Below are 21,668 nucleotides of genomic sequence, written 5' to 3'. Positions count from 1 at the left end.
GAATCTGGATGTACAGCAACCTGGCATTTCGGGAATTAAAAAACTTATACTACGAAGTGTAAAATTCACACAGGACGAATTATTTAAAATTCTAACAACTCATTTAGTGATGACATATACAGGGTGAGTCACCACTAACGCGACGGAAGATTACAGCGAAATGGTAAAAGATTTGAAAACAATTTTTAATTAGTGGTTTGTGCGTTGATAAAATCTACATTTTAAAATTATTTTGAAATATACAGGGTGTCCCAATAAATGGCGGCGTATCAAAGTTATATTTTTTCTTATGGAACACCTTATATTTTATTGCATTTTTTAATTGTTCGCAAAAAATAAGGTATAGTTTCATAAGGTTTCCCTATACCTATGTACAGAGTGTTCTGAGTTATGGTGACTTTTCTTAAAATGTAAAGTTTTAAAAGAAGGCTTATTATCAAGTTATTTAAGAAATTATAAAAAAAATACTTTTACATCTAAATACATATTTGGATATTGGTTGAATGTATTTCATGATTGTTACACATTTATTTACAGGGTGTTCAAAATTTACAGTTTTATTATTGGATTATTCAATGTGTCATATGATTCTTATTTTAAATGGAACACCATGTATATTAATAATAATTATACTAAACAAATCTCTCTCTTTCGAATGGTATATGGATGTCCTATACCTAGGTGTCATAGTGTTTGCGTAATTTACAATTATTAATAAAATTCTTAATCTGTAAATCGATTTTAAAACAAAAGATGTAGTTAATTAATGGCATTGTATGACGTTGTCATTTTGTGACAGTACGGTCTGGTAAGTATTTTATAATTAATGTATTCCATGATTGGTTAATACACATTTATTTGCAGGGTGCTCAAAATTTACAGTTTCATTATTGGATTATTTAATGTGTCATATGATGCTTATTTTAAATAAAACACCATGTATGTTAATAAATTATTATACTAAACACAGGTTACTCTTTCGAATGGTATAGGGATGTTCCATAACTAGGAGTCATAGTTTTTGCGTAATTTACAATTTTCTTAAACGGTAAATTGGTTTTAAAAATAATATTTATGCACTCTCGATTTTTAAACTGTACGAAATAAATGTTTGTTTACTGTATCATAATGAAATGAAAATTATGTCTATTTACTAGACCATTATTATGAAAAGGAGGTAGCCTGTATACAATACATTTAAAAAAAATCAGGATCTGCTCCAAAGTCTTAAGTCCATACACGAAATATTTATCATAATCCTGTTCGGTCTAATATTGGTGTAGTTTAGTTTTATACGGATAATAGTGGTTTCTCTTAAGAATTCTAACAGTCCTTTGACTGATTTACCCGAAATTTTTTCTTTACTAGCATTTGGGTTTTCCGTAACAGAAAGCAGGACATCAAATTCCTTGACGTGATCACAAATAACTGGTTTATTTTTATTTAACTTTCCGAAATTTCTCAAAAACCTCCTTTTTGGGTGTCTTCTATTAGGATACCAACTTTTGAGCATAAATTTTAGAAAGTAAGATACAATTTTGCAAACACTCCCCAATGCAAAGTACAATGTCTAGTTTATATTTCTGATAATTACCAGACCGTACTGTCATAAAAGGACGATGTCATACCTACAATAAGATACATCTTTTGTTTTAAAATCGATTTGCAGATTAAGAATTTAAATAATTGCAAATTACGCAAAAACTATTAGACTAGGTATAGGACATCCATATACCATTCGAAAGAGGTGACTTCGTTTAATATAATTAATAATTAATATACATGGTGTTCCATTTAAAATAAGCATCATATGACACATTTAATGATCCAATAATGAAACTCTAAATGTTGAACACTCTGTAAATAAATGTATAATAATCAATCATGGAATACATTCAACCAGTATCCAACTATTTAGATGTAAAAGTATTTTTTTTTATAATTTCTTAAATAACTTGAGAATAAGCCTTCTTTTAAAACTTTACATTTTAAGAAAAGTCAACATAACTCAGAACACTCTGTACATAGGTATAGGGAAGCCTTATGAAACTATACCTTATTTTTTGCGGACAATTAAAAAATGCAATAAAATACAGGGTGTTCCATAAGAAAAAATATAACTTTGATACGCCGCCATCTATTGGGACACCCTGTATATTTCAAAATAATTTTAAAATGTAGATTTTATCAACTTACAAACCACTAATTAATTTTTTTTTTCAAATCTCTTACCATTTCGCTGCAATCTTCCGTCGCGTTAGTGGTGACTCACCCTGTATATTAGCGACGAAGACTCTGAGATGCTCTGAGCCTCCCGAAGATGATTATTCCGGTAGGTTAAAGAGATAGTGGGTGCATTCAGCAGACTCAATCGATGACTAATCGCTTAGTGATTTTCTGCTGAATGCCACATAAATTGTCGATTAGTTATCATTCGATGACTTATCGGTCGCCATTTTAAACATCGGTTTTGAAACCAGGGCCCGGATTACGAACACTCGATACGAATCGTATCCGCCATGTTTTCCCATAAGACGCTACGGTAAAACATGGCGGATACGATGCGTATCGAGTGTACGTAATCCGGGCCATGATTACTTAGCAAATCAAAATAAGATTGACGTATGACGTGTGTCTAACACGTATATTTTAAGTTATGTATCTTAAAATTAAAAAAACATGAATTGAAGGCAAGGAAGGCTGAAAGGCATATAAATCACGCTGATAAATATCTGAGCTGCTTTGTTGGATTATTCGTAACCTATTAGGTTTACCTATGTCGTAAGAAATTCAAGAATTTGAAACTATGTATGAATTAAATGGGTTTATTTATAAATTACCATTTCATAATAATTTTTATTTCTGTTCTTGGGGTGTCTTTCACGTATTTGCAAATCATTTTGAAAAATGTGACAGTTGTCATAACCTATTTCGTATGTACACGAAAGTATACCATTCAGAAGAATCGTTAGCGATTACACATCGCTAAGTAATCGATTAGTCATCGCAGTTTTCTGCTGAATGCAGCCAAGTGTGTTCACTCTCAAATTACTTGCTGTAATAAACTGCTTCAAACAAATTTCATACATCTGAGGTTCTTCTCCAGTGTGCACTCTCACAGGGCCGTGCCGTGCTATGATGTGGAGAGACAGTCGCATCACAAGGGGGGTAATGATCATAATCAGTAAAATAAAAAAAATTTCAGATTGTGTAAAAATGTTGTCAGAAACTATAGAAAAAATTAAAAGTTAGAGACAATATGGCTAATGACCAAATAAAAATTTAATGAAATTGAAGAAAATTTTGATATTAGTTTCGAATTACCAGCTGAAAATGAAATTAGAGCCAGGAGAAAAAAGCGTTTATTTGACTACGAAAAATATGTGGAGGAGCTCTTAACAGATAAAGCTAAATTGTAAATTTTGTTCATCTATACTTTAAACATTGCTGTTAATTTGAATGATCGATTTTCCCTTCTAGAAACTCATAATAAAAATTTTAAATTTTTATATATTTTTAAATTGAGGGAAATAGGTGATGAAACACTAGAAAAATATTGTATGAATCTTCATTCAATACTTTCAATAGAAAAAGAAAAAAATCTGATGAAATAATGATCTTCTAGGAGAATTGCTTAATATATTTCAAATGATACCATACTCCATGAAACCTTTATAGAGGTTTTGAACTATTTGTGCCAAATTGACCTAATGTCTTTATACTCAAATGTAGTTGTAAACTAAGAATTTTATTAACACTCCCTGTCTCGGTAGCTAGTAGGGAAAGAAGTTTTTCCAAATTAAAAACTATTTACCAAGCTCAATAACACAAATAGTTATGTCGCCAGGGGGGGGGGGTACAACGGCCTCCTTAATTCAGATGGACTTACCCAAGTTTTTTTATGTATTTTGACCCGTAGAACACGAATTTTTTGGGTAACAGTTGATCCGAATATCGATAAGATTGTTATAAACAAAGAACTTGAGGAATTACATAACAGCGATTTCTCACAAAATAAAACATTTTTTTTGTATTTTTTGGGCCATTCTAAGCAAAAAAATGTTCTTACAAGTTTTTTCGTAGGATGCATAGTTTTAGAGATAAACGCGGTTGAACTTTCAAAAAATCGAAAAATTGCAATTTTTGAACCCAAATACCTTTTGATTAAAAAATAAAATAGAAATTCTGCTTACCGCATTTGAAAGTTCAAGTCAAATTATATCGGTTTTGATTATTTGCTTTGGTAAAAATTTATTTTTTTATTGTTAAGCAAAGCTGTAAACACATAGTGCTTGAGTGATGTTTTCAATGATCTCCCATTTAAAATCGAACGACTAGGTAGAGTAGGTATAAGTGTAAGCGAGACTATTTCTACGTAGCATGCATTAAAACGCATGTATTTTGCACGGGAAACACTATGTGTTTATAGCTTTTTTTAACAATAAAAAAATAAATTTTTAGCAATGCAAATAATCAAAACCGATAAAATTTGACTTAAACTTTCAAATGCGGTAAGCAGAATTGCTATTTTATTTTTTATTCAAAAGTTTTTCGGGTTCAAAAATTGCAATTTTTCGATTTTTTGAAAGTTTAACCGCGTTTATGTCGAAAACTATGCATCCTACGAAAAAACTTGTAAAAACATTTTTTGCTTAAAATGACCCCGAAAATACAAAAAACTGTTTTGTTTTGCGAAAAATCGCTGTTATGTGATTCCTCAAGTTCTTTGTTTATAACAATCTTATCGACATCCAGATCAACTGTTACCCAAAAAATTCGTGTTCTACGGGTAAAAATACATAAAAAAACCTTGGGTAAGTCCATCTGAATTAAGGAGGCCGTTGTACCCCCCCTGGCGACAGGACTAAAACACAACCAAAAAATTTACAATTTATTTCAATAGAGTTCTCACTAGCTGCTACACCTGTCTCCCAACTAGACGACACCAATCTGATTGATGAGTTTGCCAAAATTAAAGTCAGGAGGGTAAGGGCTTGTTCATATAGGGCGGTTTGCCAACGTCGGCGTCGCGGTTTACCTTTTTTCCCCCTGTTTATCTTGGTGACTTCAAAGACGGCATTAGGGTGAGATCAAGTAAAACAGGTAAATCGCGTCGACGTTGGCAAACTGCTCTTATATGAACAATCCCTTACTTTATAATTTTTGTAAATGTTACTTAAGAGCATAGGCGCAAAATTTGCTTGCAATGCTTTTAAAATGCATTCACTTTTTTTCAGATCCTGAAAAAACTAACAAATATTTTTGAAAAATTTAAACGCAGATTGAAAGCTTACATTATTACAGAGAGCCGAAAGTCTCTTAGAATAAACAAAAAGTTTCTTTTGAATAAAATATTTGTAATTAAAAATTACACTCAATTTTCTCTTTTTGGAGTTATACTTCTTTAGGCACGAGGGTGAATTTTTATTTTCCTGGGCGCATGCTAGGGATGGGAAAAACCTACCGGTTATAACCTAAAACCGTGTTTTTAATTCGATACAACCGGTTTTACCGGTTGTTTTTTTGTCCCGGTTATAACCGGTTTTTCTTTTTAAAGTAATAACCGGTGAAAAACCGAATAAGTTACATGTGGACAAAATTTATTTAGAGAAAAATGAAGAAATTTCTATCTATTTTCGATCTCAATCATATGTATTATAAATAATATGCGAAGTAATTAACCCAAACAACCATAATTCAACTTTTATTTTATTTGCTAATAGAGAACTGGACGTAAGTGTCACATCAGCTTTTATGAAACAATTTTGGGAATAGTTATTTAGATTTAGATGATAATATATTTACATAAAAAAGTAAGTGATCTGCTTGAAATCCATATTCCAACCATCATCTAAAAAATTGTTTATACTTGAGTACTTGAGACTTAGAGTCTTGTATGAAATGTGAATACCGAAATACGATTAGGAATCTCCATTATGTAATTTTTAAACAATAAATAATTCTTAGGAAATAAAAGGTAGGTATTATACAAACGTATTAAAAAATATTACCTACTGAAATTTTTTGATGGCAATAGAGAAGTAAATAATGAATTGGTTTATCGAATTTATTTTTAAGTAAAATATAAGTCATTTGGATATTTTTTTAAACTTGATAGATCCAAGGGTCATTTCGGTAGATCGGTAGGATCATCACTTTTAGGAATATCCCAATTATTGACAACGCAATATACGCCGACGCCGTCTACAACGAGAGACGAATCAGATATTGGGGTACTTTCACCCATTTTTAGGGTAATTTGAAAGCGCATGGGAAAATTTTTATAGGTTGAATTGGTTGGGGAATTTTCGGGAGGAAAATTGAGCAAACTAAAGTGCTATATAAATATAACATTATAACCTATTGAGTATTTGCTTTTGATTAAAAAATAATGTGTGTGTACTTTGTACGCACGTAAGAAGTTATATTGTCCTTTTCATGATCATTTTTCAGTGCGTAACAAATGATAGGAAAAAGGGTAATTCCGTGATAATACACATTTATAACATTTATTCTAACATGACATTTTAGTTAAATATGACAGTTGTCACATTTTATTTTCAATTTGGAATAAAAACAAATCAAATGTGTTTCTTGCATTTATAAAATGGTATTTTTTTTTTATTTGTATAGTGTTATAAATTATACAGATTATATTTGTAATATTATTATCTAATTAAAAAAAAAATTTTTATTTATGGCGCCATCTATCGACAACTAGAATAACTAGAATGTTATAAAAATGTCACCGACGAAATGTAATTACCGACGTGCCTTTTTTTCTGTCACATACAATTTAATGCGTTAGAAAGAAATCGAAAAACTGTGACGCACTGAAAGATGATCATGAGAAATACTGTACTTCTATTATATGATTTCTTAAAAATAAATATACTTTAAACAGTTTGTTTTAATTTTTTTTTAAACACCAAACTAATTTTGTGCTTACCGCTTTCAAAAAAATAAAAAAAGTATAGGATTGCACTGGATTCGAACTCACGACCTCTCGATCTCTTGCCGAATTAGTCGAGGCATTGAAGCACAAAAAAAGGCCTTACTCTCGATTTTTGGCGCAGTAAGACGGATTTTAATGCAGTTTGGTGCATTGGATTCGTGAGAATGTCAGGAAATTTTGTGAACTATTGTAATGAATAAGAAATCTGAAATTGCATTTGCGATACAACGGCGATATTAGGTATAAACAAAACAAATTGGTAAGTAAAAATTGTAAAGAAAATTACTACATACTTAAATGTATTATAAAATTAATATATTCCTAAATTTTAGAAGAAACATTCGTAAATAGGTATTATTAATATCTATTAATGTTACTAAATGAAATATAAATATTTTGACGTTTCACAATTTGACAATTCACTTTTAACTGCAGTGCCTTAAAATTTTTAAAGCACCGGTGCTTTAAACTAGCATTTTTAACGCTCCTATGGAGTGCTATAAATTGCATTTTTAACACGTTTGTAGAAAAATATATTTAAAAACACTAATATATTCTTTCCATACCTTTTCTGGACTGATAAATACATAAATTAAAACATTTAGTAACGAACTCCATACTGCCTGTGTGCGCAGATTACTAAAAAGAAGTATAACTTCAAAAAGGCAGTATAACTATTAACTAACCTTTGTTGTTTATCTTCCCACAAATTTTAAAACGCAACAACCATACATAACCAAACCGTCAACCGTCCACACCACAGCTGTGCTACAGCTGCCATATTGAATAATTTTTGACACGTCATTTGAACATCCAATCAGAACAAAGTTATAATGCGCATGCGCCCGTATCGTACGTTTTAACATATAAAAACTCACCCTCATATCGCGCGTAAAGAAGTATAACTTCAAAAACGAAAACCGGTTGTAACGTCCCTGGTTTTATGGCCGTCAGCCGGGTGACTGTGTTGTTGGTCGCGGTAACAAATTCTTTCCGTGTAAAATGATGTGTTTTTCGTCGGCGGCTGATAATGGAAATGTTTATGACACGCGATAGGAGCAGGTGCATTTTGGAGGATAGTAAAAGGGATTTATGATTTCGTTTGTTGGGTGTTGAAACTTCTAAGAGACGAGAGAAAAACAGATTCGAGGATTTTATGGCAGTGTTATTTTGTTCTTTGGGGAGTGCGCTGCGAAGAACGGTCAAAATAAAAGACGATTGGAATGTTTTTTTTGCTCGGCGTGTGTGTAAGCGAACGAAGGGTAATTGACTTTTCTTATTTCTTAGTAGGACCTTAGAACATTATAGACGGTTCGGTACACCGGTTTTTGGAACAACCGGTTTTTTGACCGGTTATAACCGCCAAGTTGAACCGTAAGTAAAAAAAAACGGTATAACCGAAAACCGGTTTTTTGTTCAACAACCGCCATCCCTAGCACATGCGCACACCGACAGTGTGGTCACGTATGGTATTAGTCGCTCAAACGTTATACGGGATCTGATTGGGTGTTAAAATCATCTGTCAATAATTGTTCAATAATATGGAGGTTATGGATAAATAAGTGTTGTGTATATTAATTTTTATTGTTGTGAGGACAGAGACAAAAAGCAAGTTTATAATTGTAGTGACTTTTTACATAGTTTTTAAAAGCAACAGTTACGTACCGTATTGTAATAGTTTCGGTATTGTAATAAAAAATTACAAATTACATACCTATTTGCAAAATGTACTTACCTAGCTAGTAGGTAATGCTTTGATTTACATAATTTGATATTTTGTCGCATTTTAATTCCACAAGAATCAAACTTATTTGATTAAACTAAGAGAATAAGCAACTGTCAAATAAAAATTTAAAACGTTTAGTGGCTATATCTTCCCACTTCATTCACATGTCTCGGTAGTTAAATTCTGTGTGGGGAGAGTTCAAAATAATGTAACAACCTGATAGATGCAGGTTCAAATCCAAATTGTATCTATTATATATTTTTTTCAGAAAATACGTATTTATTTATTTAAAAATTTTCTCAACAATTATTGTTCAGAAATCATTTCTCTGTTTCATTTTTCAATGTGTTTGCGTGTATTTTATTCTTATATTTTTTTAATTTTTGGTATTGTTTAATAAAATTTTTTGGAAAGTAGTAAGTATTAAAATTATTTTAATATTTAAATAAAATATAAATAAACTGTTCAAAGTATATTGATTTCGTTGAAATCATATAATAGAAGTATAACGTGCGTATACAGTACACACACTTTTTTTCACCCTGTAACCTATTCAAATAAACATTATAGAGATTTTCAGGGACGTTCGGCTCTCTGTAATAATGTAATCTTTTAGTCTGCATTTAAATTTTTCAAAAATACTAAATTGTTTTCTCAGGATTCGAAAAAAAATGAATACATTTAAAAAGCATTGCAAGCAAATTTTGCGCCTACCCACTTAAGTGTTAATACATATTTCATTTAATTTAAAGTATGTTTTGTTTTTAAAATAGAAGTTTTCGTTCATTTTGTGTAGTTTCTCTTAATAAAAATAAAAGTTAGGTAAGTTTCAATAATATTTAAGGGGCGGCACTTCGAAGACTTGCATCATATTGAAAAGATGTACCGCACGGCCCTGCACTCTCACATGTAAATAATAAACTGCTTCAAACAAATTTCTTGAAACAAATTTCACACTTGTGAGGTTTTTCTCTAGTGTGAACTTTCATGTGAGAAGTTAAATGAGTTTTTGGGCAAACTGTTTTAAACAAATCTCATACTGATAAAGTGTTTTTCGAGTGTGCACTCTCTGCTGAAAACAAATTTCGTACTTTTAAGGGTTTTCTCCTGTATGATTTCTTACATGTTTATTCAAATTACCCCTATGAGAAAACTGCTTAAAACAAATTTCACACTTGTGAGGTTTTTCTCCAGTGTGCACTCTCAAATGCGTTTTTAAATTACCTGCTTCACTAAATTGTTTAGAACAAATTTCACATTTATGAGGTTTTTCTCTGGTGTGAACCTTCATGTGAGTAGTTAAATGATCTTTTCGAGCAAACTCTTTCAAACAAATCTCACACTGATTAAGTGTTTCTCCAGTGTGCACTCTCAAATGTATGTTCAAATCCCTTACTGTAAGAAACTGCTTGGAACAAATAACACAATTATGAGGTTGTTCTCTAGTGTGTATTCTCAAATGTACTTTTAAAGTAGTTGCTGTAATAAACGGCTTAAAACAAATTTTACACTTATGAGGATATTCTCCAGTATGCACTCTCAAATGTATTTTTAACTTATATACTTCACTAAACTGCTTACAACAAATTTCACATTTGTGAGGTTTTTCTCCACTGTGCACTCTCAAATGTGCTTTTAAATTGCCTGCTTCACTAAATTGTTTAGAACAAATTTCACATTTATCAGGTTTTTCTCTGGTGTGAACTTTCATGTGAGAAGTTAAATGAACTTTTTGGACAAACTGTTTTAAACAAATCTCACACTGCTAAGGTGTTTCTCCAGTGTGTACTCTTAAATGTTTCTTCAAATCACTTTTTTGGTTAAACTGCTTAAAACAAATTTCACAATTGTGAGGTTTCTCTCCAGTGTGCACTCTCAAATGCGCTTTTAAATTACCTGCTTCACTAAATTGTTTAGAACAAATTTCACATTTATGAGGTTTTTCTCTGGTGTGAACGTTCATGTGAGAAGTTAAATGAACTTTTTGGACAAACTGTTTTAAACAAATCTCACACTGATAAGGTGTTTCTCCAGTGTGTACTCTTAAATGTTTCTTCAAATCACTTTTTTGGTTAAACTGCTTAAAACAAATTTCACAATTGTGAGGTTTCTCTCCAGTGTGCACTCTCAAATGCGCTTTTAAATTGCCTGCTTCACTAAATTGTTTAGAACAAATTTCACATTTATGAGGTTTTTCTCTGGTGTGAACTTTCATGTGAGAAGTTAAATGAACTTTTTGGACAAACTGTTTTAAACAAATCTCACAATGATAAGGTGTTTCTCAAGTGTGTACTCTTAAATGTTTCTTCAAATCACTTTTTTGGTTAAACTGCTTAAAACAAATTTCACACTTGTGAGGTTTTTATCCAGTGTGCACTCTCAAATGCGCTTTTAAATTACCTGCTTCACTAAATTGTTTAGAACAAATTTCACATTTATGAGGTTTTTCTCTGGTGTGAACCTTCATGTGAGTAGTTAAATGATCTTTTCGAGCAAACTCTTTCAAACAAATCTCACACTGATTAAGTGTTTCTCCAGTGTGCACTCTCAAATGTATGTTCAAATCCCTTACTGTAAGAAACTGCTTGGAACAAATAACACAATTGTGAGGTTGTTCTCTAGTGTGAACTTTCATGTGAGAAGTTAAATGAACTTTTTGGGCAAACTGTTTTAAACAAATCTCACACTGATAAGGTGTTTCTCCAGTGTGTACTCTTAAATGTTTCTTCAAATCACCTTTTTGGTTAAACTGCTTAAAACAAATTTCACAATTGTGAGGTTTCTCTCCAGTGTGCACTCTCAAATGCGCTTTTAAATTGCCTGCTTCACTAAATTGTTTAGAACAAATTTCACATTTATGAGGTTTTTCTCTGGTGTGAACTTTCATGTGAGAAGTTAAATGAACTTTTTGGACAAACTGTTTTAAACAAATCTCACACTGATAAGGTGTTTCTCCAGTGTGTACTCTTAAATGTTTCTTCAAATCACCTTTTTGGTTAAACTGCTTAAAACAAATTTCACAATTGTGAGGTTTCTCTCCAGTGTGCACTCTCAAATGAATTTTCAAACTACCTGCTTCACTAAATTGCTTAAAACAAATTTCACACTTGTGAGGCTTTTCTCCAGTGTGTACTCTTAAATGTTTTTTTAAATGTTCATCTCGACTAAATTGCTTTAGGCAAATCTCACACTTGTGAGGCTTTTCTCCAGTGTGTACTCTTAAATGTCGTTTTAAATGTTCATCTCGACTAAATTGTTTTAGGCAAATCTCACACTGATAAGGTGTTTCTCCAGTGTGTACTCTTAAATGTTTCTTCAAATCACCTTTTTGGTTAAACTGCTTAAAACAAATTTCACAATTGTGAGGTTTCTCTCCAGTGTGCACTCTCAAATGAATTTTCAAACTACCTGCTTCACTAAATTGCTTAAAACAAATTTCACACTTGTGAGGCTTTTCTCCAGTGTGTACTCTTAAATGTTTTTTTAAATGTTCATCTCGACTAAATTGCTTTAGGCAAATCTCACACTTGTGAGGTTTTTCTCCAGTGTGCACTCTCAAATGTACTTTTAAAGTACCTGCTTCACTAAATTGTTTAAAACAAATTTCACACTTGTGAGGTTTTTCTTTGGTGTGAACTTTCATGTGAGAAGTTAAATTAACTTTTTGGGCAAACTGTTTTAAACAAATCTCACACTGATAAGGTGTTTCCCCAGTGTGTACTTTCAAATGTACTTTTAAATAACCTACTGTAGAAAACTGCTTAAAACAAATTTCACACTTGTAAGGTTTTTTCCCAGTCACAACTTTCGTATTTTGATTTGATGTTTTTTCCTCAGCATGTGGATTCATATAATTTTCTTCGTAAGATGAATGTTCATTTAGTGTCTCCATAATTACCATCTTGTTCTCTTCGAGACAACCTGAAAATCAAACTGACTATAATATTATAAACATTTGAGTGCAATGGAAAATTAATGTAAAAATAAAGAAATCTAATATTTAAGTTCAATAAAATTCATTCTACTGAATTATGTAAAGAATTTTTCTCTTCGTGAAGTTAAATTTGTTTTTTCGTTAGTTTGTTGTCAAAATTAAACTTAAATTATACTAAATTTACAATCAAGATTCAGTAGAAATAAACAAACTAAGACACGTTAAATGCTACTAGGAGCACTCCCGAATCATAATTTACAATGTATAATTTAGTCATTTTTATAGATATATTAAAAATTGGAACTATTAAACCACTATTAAAATCTGGCGAAGAAATATATTGTCAAAATTATAGACTTATAACACTGATCTCAAATATAGGCAAAATATTTGAAAAAATAATCAAAATAAGACTTACAAATTTTTTTTAAAAATTTAATATACTATCTGAATGTCAATATGGGTTTCAAGAGGAAAAATCAACCGAAGATGCAATCTGTGCTCTAACAGCTAACATCTACAAAGCTCTTGATAATGCAAAACCATCTCTTTGCATATTTTTAGATTTAGCAAAGACATTTGATACGGTTTCACATAAAATACTGCTGAATAAACTTCAAAAATATGGTATAAGATTACAGTAGAACGTCAATAATCCGGATTAATTGCGACCGGACCCCATCCTGATTATCAAATTATCCGGATTATCGAATTTACCTCAAAAAAGGCCAGTATACACATTAAAGTACAACAAACGTTTTAAAATTTTATGTTTTCTCTTGTACAGTAAAGTATCTAGAGGGGAAATTAATCAAAACATTTTTTTATGTTTAAACACTGTATTGTAATTAATTTATAATAGCACCATGTGTACAGTAAAAACATCAGACACTATTTGGGCTTTTAAAAAAATGTGTAAAATATTTTGAACTGCGGTAGAGGTTCGTTTTTCGCAACGAAGTTCTTAATTTATTTTAAAAGAATCAGATATTTTTGCTAGATACAAATCCGGATTATTGACGGTCCGGATTTTTGACGTCCGGACTATCGACGTTCTACTGTACTTGCATATAACATCCTAGAAAGTTATCTGCTAAATAGACAACAACATGTTTCTATAGATGGAGAAATCAGTAAAGGAAGAATTATATCTTACGGAGTACCACAGGGAACAGTTTTGGGACCAATTATCTTCAATATTTATATCTATGATCTATTTAGACTAAATATCACAGGTAAGATAATAAGTTTTGCAGATGACACAGCTATTTTCTATGATGCAAATACATGGAATAACTTAAAACAAAAAGCTGAAACAGATTTTGCTACAATTCAGAAGTGGTTTCAGTTTAATAAACTTACCTTAAATGTAGAAAAAAACAAAATATATGCCATTTACATCATATGTTAATAACCTTCCAAATCTTGGCCCATTAAAAATTGATGCAAAAAATGAAATTCCACATACATACGAGATTAAATATCTAGGTATAATAATTGATAAGCATTTACGATGGAACACCCAAGCAAATAATATAGTAAATAAATTAAGAGGACTCTTATCAAGATTTAAATTTTTAAAACAATTTTTAGGAATAACTCATTTACGAATTCTTTATTATGCACTTATACAATCTCAACTTACTTATGGTCTTTTAGGATGGGGTGGAATACGCAATAATTACTTACATTCTCTAAATATTATTCAAAAATGGCTAATTAGAATTATATACGGGAAAAATTTAAGATATTCTAGTGAGCTGTTATATAACGAAAGTAAATTTTTAACTGTACGTAAATTATTCTATTATAAAGCCCTTATACATATACATGAAAAAAAGATAATATTAAATTTTAACAGTCATGCCCACCAAACTAGATATATAAAACATAATGCAATTCTACCAAAATATAATAAATCCATCCTCCAAAGATATGTTGGTTACATAGGGCCCAAATTGTACAATTTACTACCGGATAATTTAAAACAATTTAAAAATTATAAAAAACATAGGTATAAATATGAAATTAAACAATGGATTGGGAGCAAATCAACAAAATTCTGCGAATAACTTATTAATGGACAATTCTAATAAATAAACTTAAATATGAAATAAAAAATGATAATCAAAAATAAAGTTTGTATCTATAGAGATTTTTATTATCAACTGCAACATTCCTTGAATTAATGGACATTTATATCACAAATTACATATAGTAAAATTAGTATATTTTTATTTTTTTCTTATTTAATGTTAGAGTTTTTAGTATTTTTATAAATTCCCATATAACTGTATACATTTATAGATTTGTTAAATATTTTTTGTTTTTGTTTATATTTGTAAGTTAAAATATTATATTTTTAAGTCTCACGCACAAGGGGTGCTACTTTTGTATGTATATTAGTAATATATATACAAGGTAGTTCAACTTCAGTGAGTTATTTATGTTTATTTAGGTAGTACTCATTATGCTTTTTATTTTTTGTAAATCTTTATTGTTATTCCTAAATAAACATTATTATTATTATATAATACGTAAAAACAAAGAAATCTAATATTCTAGATCAATAAAATTGATTCTACTGAATTATGTAAAGAATTTTTTTCTTCGTAAAGTTGAATTTGGTTTTTCATTAGTTTGTTGTCAAGATTTAATTTATTTAGTACGTAATGTATGGTAGCATATAATATTTTCCTTACTTCTAGATTCTTAGTAAACCAAATGTCTATACCAGTGTTTTTTAGAGCCCCAAAACAGCACATGTGAGGTTAAAGGTCGATTCGCATTTTACGGAACGTCAACGTACCGTCATGGACCAGCAACGTCCCGTCAAAATATTCTGTAATGTATTTTAAGCCAGAATTTTTTCATATGTTACCACCGTCACGGAACGTCCCGCTCTCAGAACGTTTCTCTGAAACAAAGTTTTACGTGACGGTCTGTGTCGTTGATTGTCCATTCCTGCATATTTCTAGTATGCAAATGCGGAAAGTACAACACCGGCGTCAGGGACGTATTTATAGTTTTTTAATGGGGGGGGGGGATCCTAATTACCAAATTAAGTAAAACCGGGGCTTGGTTTTGAAATACCTTTGAAAAAAATAATAAAAACAAATTTCTAAAAAAATTATTAAAACTTAAAATACCGTTTTACAAAATTAAATTCATTCTCTTCCTTCTTTCAGCTAACTTATTTACAATTTCTGAGGAATTTAGACCTATTGTCACATTCCGATGAATACTCATGAGAGCTAATCCTGTAAGCCTCTCGTCTCCCATTCTATTTCTAAGATAAGTTTTTAACCGTTTAAGTGATGAAAAAGTACGTTCAGGTGTGGCAGTAGATACTGGAAGTGTTGCTAAAATTTGAAGAAGTTTCCTAACCGTTGGAAAAAAAATTTCATCACATCGGTCCATAGCTTCTAGTGCAGTAGACGGCTGTTCTTGATTGCACCAGTGGTTGTGCCAAAGCTCATACTCACTTACTAAATGTTTTATTTCAACTTCCCTGAGAAATATTTCTCCGATTCCTGCTATACATTTATATGCTCTCTCAGTATTTTGGGTGCGATCTGGTAGAAGCAACTGAATTCCTGAAATTGCTTCTTCGTGAGGTTTAAAGCGAGCATCAAGCTCGGTCACTACATGTTCTATAAATGGATAAAATATATTTCGCCGATAGTAAACTTCAGCAGTGTCCCCTGGTATATTATTGCGGTTTAATTGTCTCCTACTTACTCTTGGAACAGTTATATCTGCTGAAATTAATTTTTTTTACTTCCTCAAAAAGATTTGAGAATTCACGTTCGTTACGAAGGTTCTGTAAAGTGGTTTTTATTGTTTTTACGTAACTGCAAGAGTCGGTTAAATCTACATTGACTTTTTGTAGGGTTCGGTTTAAGCTTGACGTATAGGAGAAAACCTTCCTTAAAATAGTTAGTGAAACTATAAATTGACTGTTTTCCATTGCGACTTGTAACTGGTAAGCTTGGGTTGCAATTTCCCTTCCAGATTCTTGAAGTTCTTGAAGCACGGAATTTACTACAGGAAACATCTCCGCAAATTTTTCGACGGCTGTATGTTTTTCTGTCCAGCGTGTCTCACAAAGCGAGATAAGCGTTGAATGAGGTGCTTCAATCTCGTCCGCAGTTCTTTTTAAAAGTCCATCCCGGAGTGCAGATTGCCGAAAGAAGTTAATTATACTTTTAATAGTTCCGATGCAGTTTCGTATTGCAGGGATCTCGCATGAATGACCCAAAACTAAGTTTAATGTGTGCGCCACACAGTGTACGAATAGTGCTCGAGGATATTTGTCCATGATTATTGTTCTTACTCCTTTAAATCGTCCGCTCATCACAGCCGCACCATCATAGCCCTGGCCAACTAAATTCTCCAAATCTAATCCAAACGACTTAAGTTTATCGATGATTATCGTAGTTAGAGCTGATCCTGTTACTTCATCAACGTGGATAAATTCAATGAAATCCTCTCGAATAAGTGCCTTTCCAGAAGAGCAGTCTACATACCGAAGGCAAAGTGAGAGTTGTTGGTGACGCGAAATGTCTTGAGTTTCGTCGGCAAGTACAGCAAAGAAACCTGATTGTTTCACTCTATTTATTATTTGCTCCTGAATAGCATTTCCACACAAATCAGTAATTTCATTTTGAATGACGGACGATGTGTACATAGCCCGAGAATGATTGCTTTGAGAAATAAGGTGATTTTTAAGTACTTCATCACCAGCTTGTGCACGAAAACGAAGTAGTGCACGAAAATTACCGTCATTATGTAGAGGATCTATAATACCGATTTCACCAGAGTCTTGATTTCCTCTCAAAGGCAATTCCTGCCGTCCGCAGAATAAGATTGTGTCCACTATGGCACATAGCCTCTCTCTATTTTCTCGGGCAATTTTTTTATTTTCTCCATTAAACGACTCTGTAATATCACGAGTTTGACCTTCCATAACGCTTACAAAATTTCTTGCCCGTTCAACAGCATATTTATGATAATTCTGTAAAATCATCTGTACTAATAGAGAGATATCGCAAATGCATTTTTATCGCACGCTAATAGCGGAATACGCTATTTTGACATGTACGCAAGCGTAGAATGAATGTTACGCTAATACCGGATAGCGTGTCCCGCTATTTAGGTTGAAATAAGGGACGGTAATAACGTTAACGCTAATTTGACATTTGGGATGAAACATAAAAATAATTTATAGAATACAAATTTTATAAACTAAATACTGTGAATCATCTTATGTTGAGAAACACGTGCATTTTTATTTTGTCTACAATAGATTACTTTTTGTGGTTAGGATATTAGTTATTCAGATATTTTATATTATTTTTATACTAATTATTTATATTTATTGTTGGTTAAATCATTAAAATTAAAATGCATGTCAACCAGCTCAATATCCAAATTCATTTTTCAATAAAAAACAATTACAGTATTCCTCAAAATTAATTTCTAGGTTACATTTTAATACCAAACGTCGGTTGTCATAATAACGTTAAGCCCCGCCCCAGAACATTTGCGATAACTCTCTTGTTGCCTGTGCTGAAATAGAACGTTATACGTTATTTACGTCTTGACACGATATTATCGTTTGCATTTGCGATATCTCTCTAATATCCATACTCGGCGTAGTTAGAATTTTATCGTTTTGAGGGTTCAGTTCATCATTAGTTTTCCCCTTCTTTGGAAAAAATCCCAAAAGCGACTGCTGTAAAGTTCGTTTCATACTTCTTTCACTAAAACATTAATATTAAGCAATATCCAAATAATAATTATTATATTATCTATATATACGTAACGACACTGTAGATACTTACACAAACACCACAAAAATTTCGACAAATACAACAGTTTACTGAATTTGTAATTGTACAATAGCAACAAAATAAAGAAAACAATACACAAATCCACATATGCACCGGCCGGCCGACAAACAAGACTGGCACTAGACTGCGACTCATATATAACCACCGTTCAGTGATAGAATAAGTTGGGTCACTCTCGATTTAGCGCCGGTTTACCTGCCCCCGTCGTCTCACGCCCCGTACCTACCAAATTCTCACCAGTCAGTCCTCTCAAAATTTCTATCGTTCAGGCACCGTTCAGTGTATTTGCGGAGCGTTCAATATAATTTATGACTACCGGCAAAAAATCTTTCGGCGAGAGCCGAGATCAAAAGAGTGAACCTACTATTTGGAATAGGTGTACGGTGATATAACTACTAATAGCGTTCTAATTCTAATAGGTATTAGTTTATCTGTATCTACGCTGCTACTGCGGACCGACAGCATCCGTGCGCTGACTCATTAATTTATTTTTATTTTTTATACATGTAATGATATTGGATTAAAAGTAATAGTTTTGCATGGACTGCAAGGAGGGGGTTTGAACCCCCTAAACCCCCCCATAAATACGTCACCGGCATCACAATTGAATATTTGGAGATATTATCTCTTCAGTTTGAAGTTTGAAATAAACATGGTACATAAAACTAATCCCGAGACATTCTGAAGTATTTATAAAAACAAATTTCGTCATCATCTAGTTCTTTAAACACTCTCAATGTATGGTACCTACTCACGTATTTTCTATTAAAAAAGGTCCTTCGCACCCACATCTTTTTTTTTAGGTTTGTTGCTTGCCTGCGCCTGTTCGTCCAATATTAACACAATTATTGCTATTTTTTTTTTGCTTAATTTGCTCATCGCTAAACCTTTTGTTGTAACTGAATGAAGTGACAAACCTTCGTAAACGTTACTGCACGACGTACACTTCGCGTCAAAAAAAAACTGGTACAACTCTTATAACCGAAAATCGTGTTTTTCAAGTTGTGTAAGTTGATCTTGTCACAAGTGTCATTCCAATTCTAGGGCAACGTTGCCAGTTCAACGAAAATATTATATCAAACTAGGTAAAAACGGGGCTGTGCGACAGACCGCATTTTTAATATACTAAAAACTAAAACAATTGTAATTTTCCGTCATGTCAATTAAGTATCCATACATTGATTCGTGTTTTATTATAATTTATGAAAATATTTCAATTAAAAAATAATGATAGATAATAAATCTTGACATGACTTTAAATTATTATGTTTAATGTCAAATCGAGAGGTGTGAATTAAAAATTTAATTTGAAATTAATACAAAATGAATAACTTTTACAGTGAACAAGTGTGTAATTTAAATATATGTATTACAATTCGAAATATACATTTCAAACGTTATTTTTTGTATTTAGTTTTAGTGCAAATCCGTTATCTGTGATGGCAACAACGAAGTGATTCACGAACAATAATTGTCAGTCTGAACACAGGTTTACATTGGGAAAAAAAAGTGTACCAGTTTTATATGACGCGAAGTGTACGTATAGTGTGAATGAGCGACAGTTTTGACGTAACGTTGCCGGTCCGTGACGAGGCGTTGACGTTCCGTAAAATGCGAATCGACCCCTTACACGTTCGGCCCCGGCATGACATTTTTTTGTGAGATCTGCGGAATCTGTGGAAATTAATTTTACTTAAATTATCAAATATGAACCTTTAAATAACCCACAATATAATTTCTGTTCAAATTTAGTCAATTGTGTTTCATTTATGTAGCAGTGAAAGTGAGAGACACGGGTGGCTTACCCTGTCTGGGGTGCAGATGAGCACATGTTTTCGATGGTTGTTGATGGCTTGTCGGTTCTTATTTCACTAAATTAAGGCGTTGAGGGTTACTTGTGAATATTACATTACTTGTAATGTAGTAATTGTTGAACGCATAATTTGATAAGTGTTAGAAATAGCGCAGTATGTCTTCTTTTGAAGCTAAACAAGCTCAGATAAAGAAACTATGAGATGAAGTAATGTCAGATGAAGATATTAGTTTTATCAAATGATTTTACAACAATTATAAACCAAACCTAAGCTTTATTTTTGTTTAGAATAAATATTTGTACAAGTACATATGGCTGTTTTTTTATGATTCATAACTTGACATCAAATTATCCTTAAATCATCTTGGAGAAGACTACCAACTCAGTGAGAACTTTATTAGTGGACTGTTTGGCATAGGGGTGAATTTAAAATAAAATAAAAAAATAACAGTAAAAAAAAACAAGACCTTAAAGTAAATTGCAATAAAAATATCTCCTACCTTGTCATTTCTCGTTGCACAAGCTGGAGCAGGCCTGCTATGCCTCGTACTGCTATTGCTGAGTAGTATAAATCACTCGCGAGGACTATATTGAGTTTCTATACACTTTTCGGAATAATTATTGTAAGTGACTGTTAACCAAGAGAGTTGGTTGGCGAATTGTCTTTTTAAAATGATGCGAGTAGGTAGGTAATTATATACAAAAAACTTTAAGGTTTTTACTTGAAAATAATGATAAAAATTAATACATACTCACTGAATTAGGTATTGGCCTACTCGTATATACGGGGTGTCCCATAATATTGAAAAGAAAATGAATTAAAATATTCTTTACAAAAACAAGAAAATTAAAAATTGTTATTCCTACTTATGTGGACGAACCACAACCGCCCACCACAATACGCAGTATTGTTACGGCTCAAAAGGCAAAGGACTTAATTTTACTATAGAGCGTTTATATATACCACTATTAGTTTTCACTGTGGCCACTCTAACTATACCATCAGATCCAGGATGAACCTCAATTATACGGCCCAAAGGCCATTGTAGCGGGGGAATATTATTTTGGCGGATTACCACTAAGGTACCTAGTTGGACGTTTGAAGACGGAGAATTCCATTTAGCCCTTTGATGAAGAGTTTGGAGGTACTCCTTAGACCACCGTTCCCAAATCTGTTGGTGCAACTTATTTAATAATTGCCAACGATTCAACCGATTGTGCGGAACATCGAGCAACGTTTCTTCGGGCGGAGCACTCAAAGGCTCCATGGTCAAAAAATGTCCTGGAGTTAACGCACTAAGATCGTTTGGGTCTGAACTTAACGGGCATATTGGCCTCGAATTCATGATGGCCTCAATTTGAGAAAAAATAGTATATAACTCTTC

At 32.1% G+C, this 21,668-nt stretch overlaps 1 protein-coding gene across 1 annotated transcript in view; it reads right to left on the bottom strand.

The window, feature by feature from the left end:
• Positions 1–11,038: 11,038 nt before the first annotated feature.
• LOC126890455 (zinc finger protein 227-like) overlaps positions 11,039–21,668 on the bottom strand; it is a 108,190-nt gene continuing 97,560 nt past the window's right edge. Inside the window, exon 3 of the mRNA XM_050659398.1 lies at positions 11,039–12,602. Within this exon, the coding sequence (XP_050515355.1) occupies positions 11,044–12,582 (1,539 nt within the window). The 5' untranslated portion in view covers positions 12,583–12,602 and the 3' untranslated portion in view covers positions 11,039–11,043. The remainder of the gene's footprint in view (positions 12,603–21,668) is intronic.

Source organism: Diabrotica virgifera, chromosome 8, assembly GCF_917563875.1.
Source record: "Diabrotica virgifera virgifera chromosome 8, PGI_DIABVI_V3a".
In the NCBI taxonomy this organism is placed as follows: domain Eukaryota; kingdom Metazoa; phylum Arthropoda; class Insecta; order Coleoptera; family Chrysomelidae; genus Diabrotica; species Diabrotica virgifera.
Note: the sequence above shows the minus strand (reverse complement) of the source record. Positions and strands in the feature narration are given on the sequence as shown.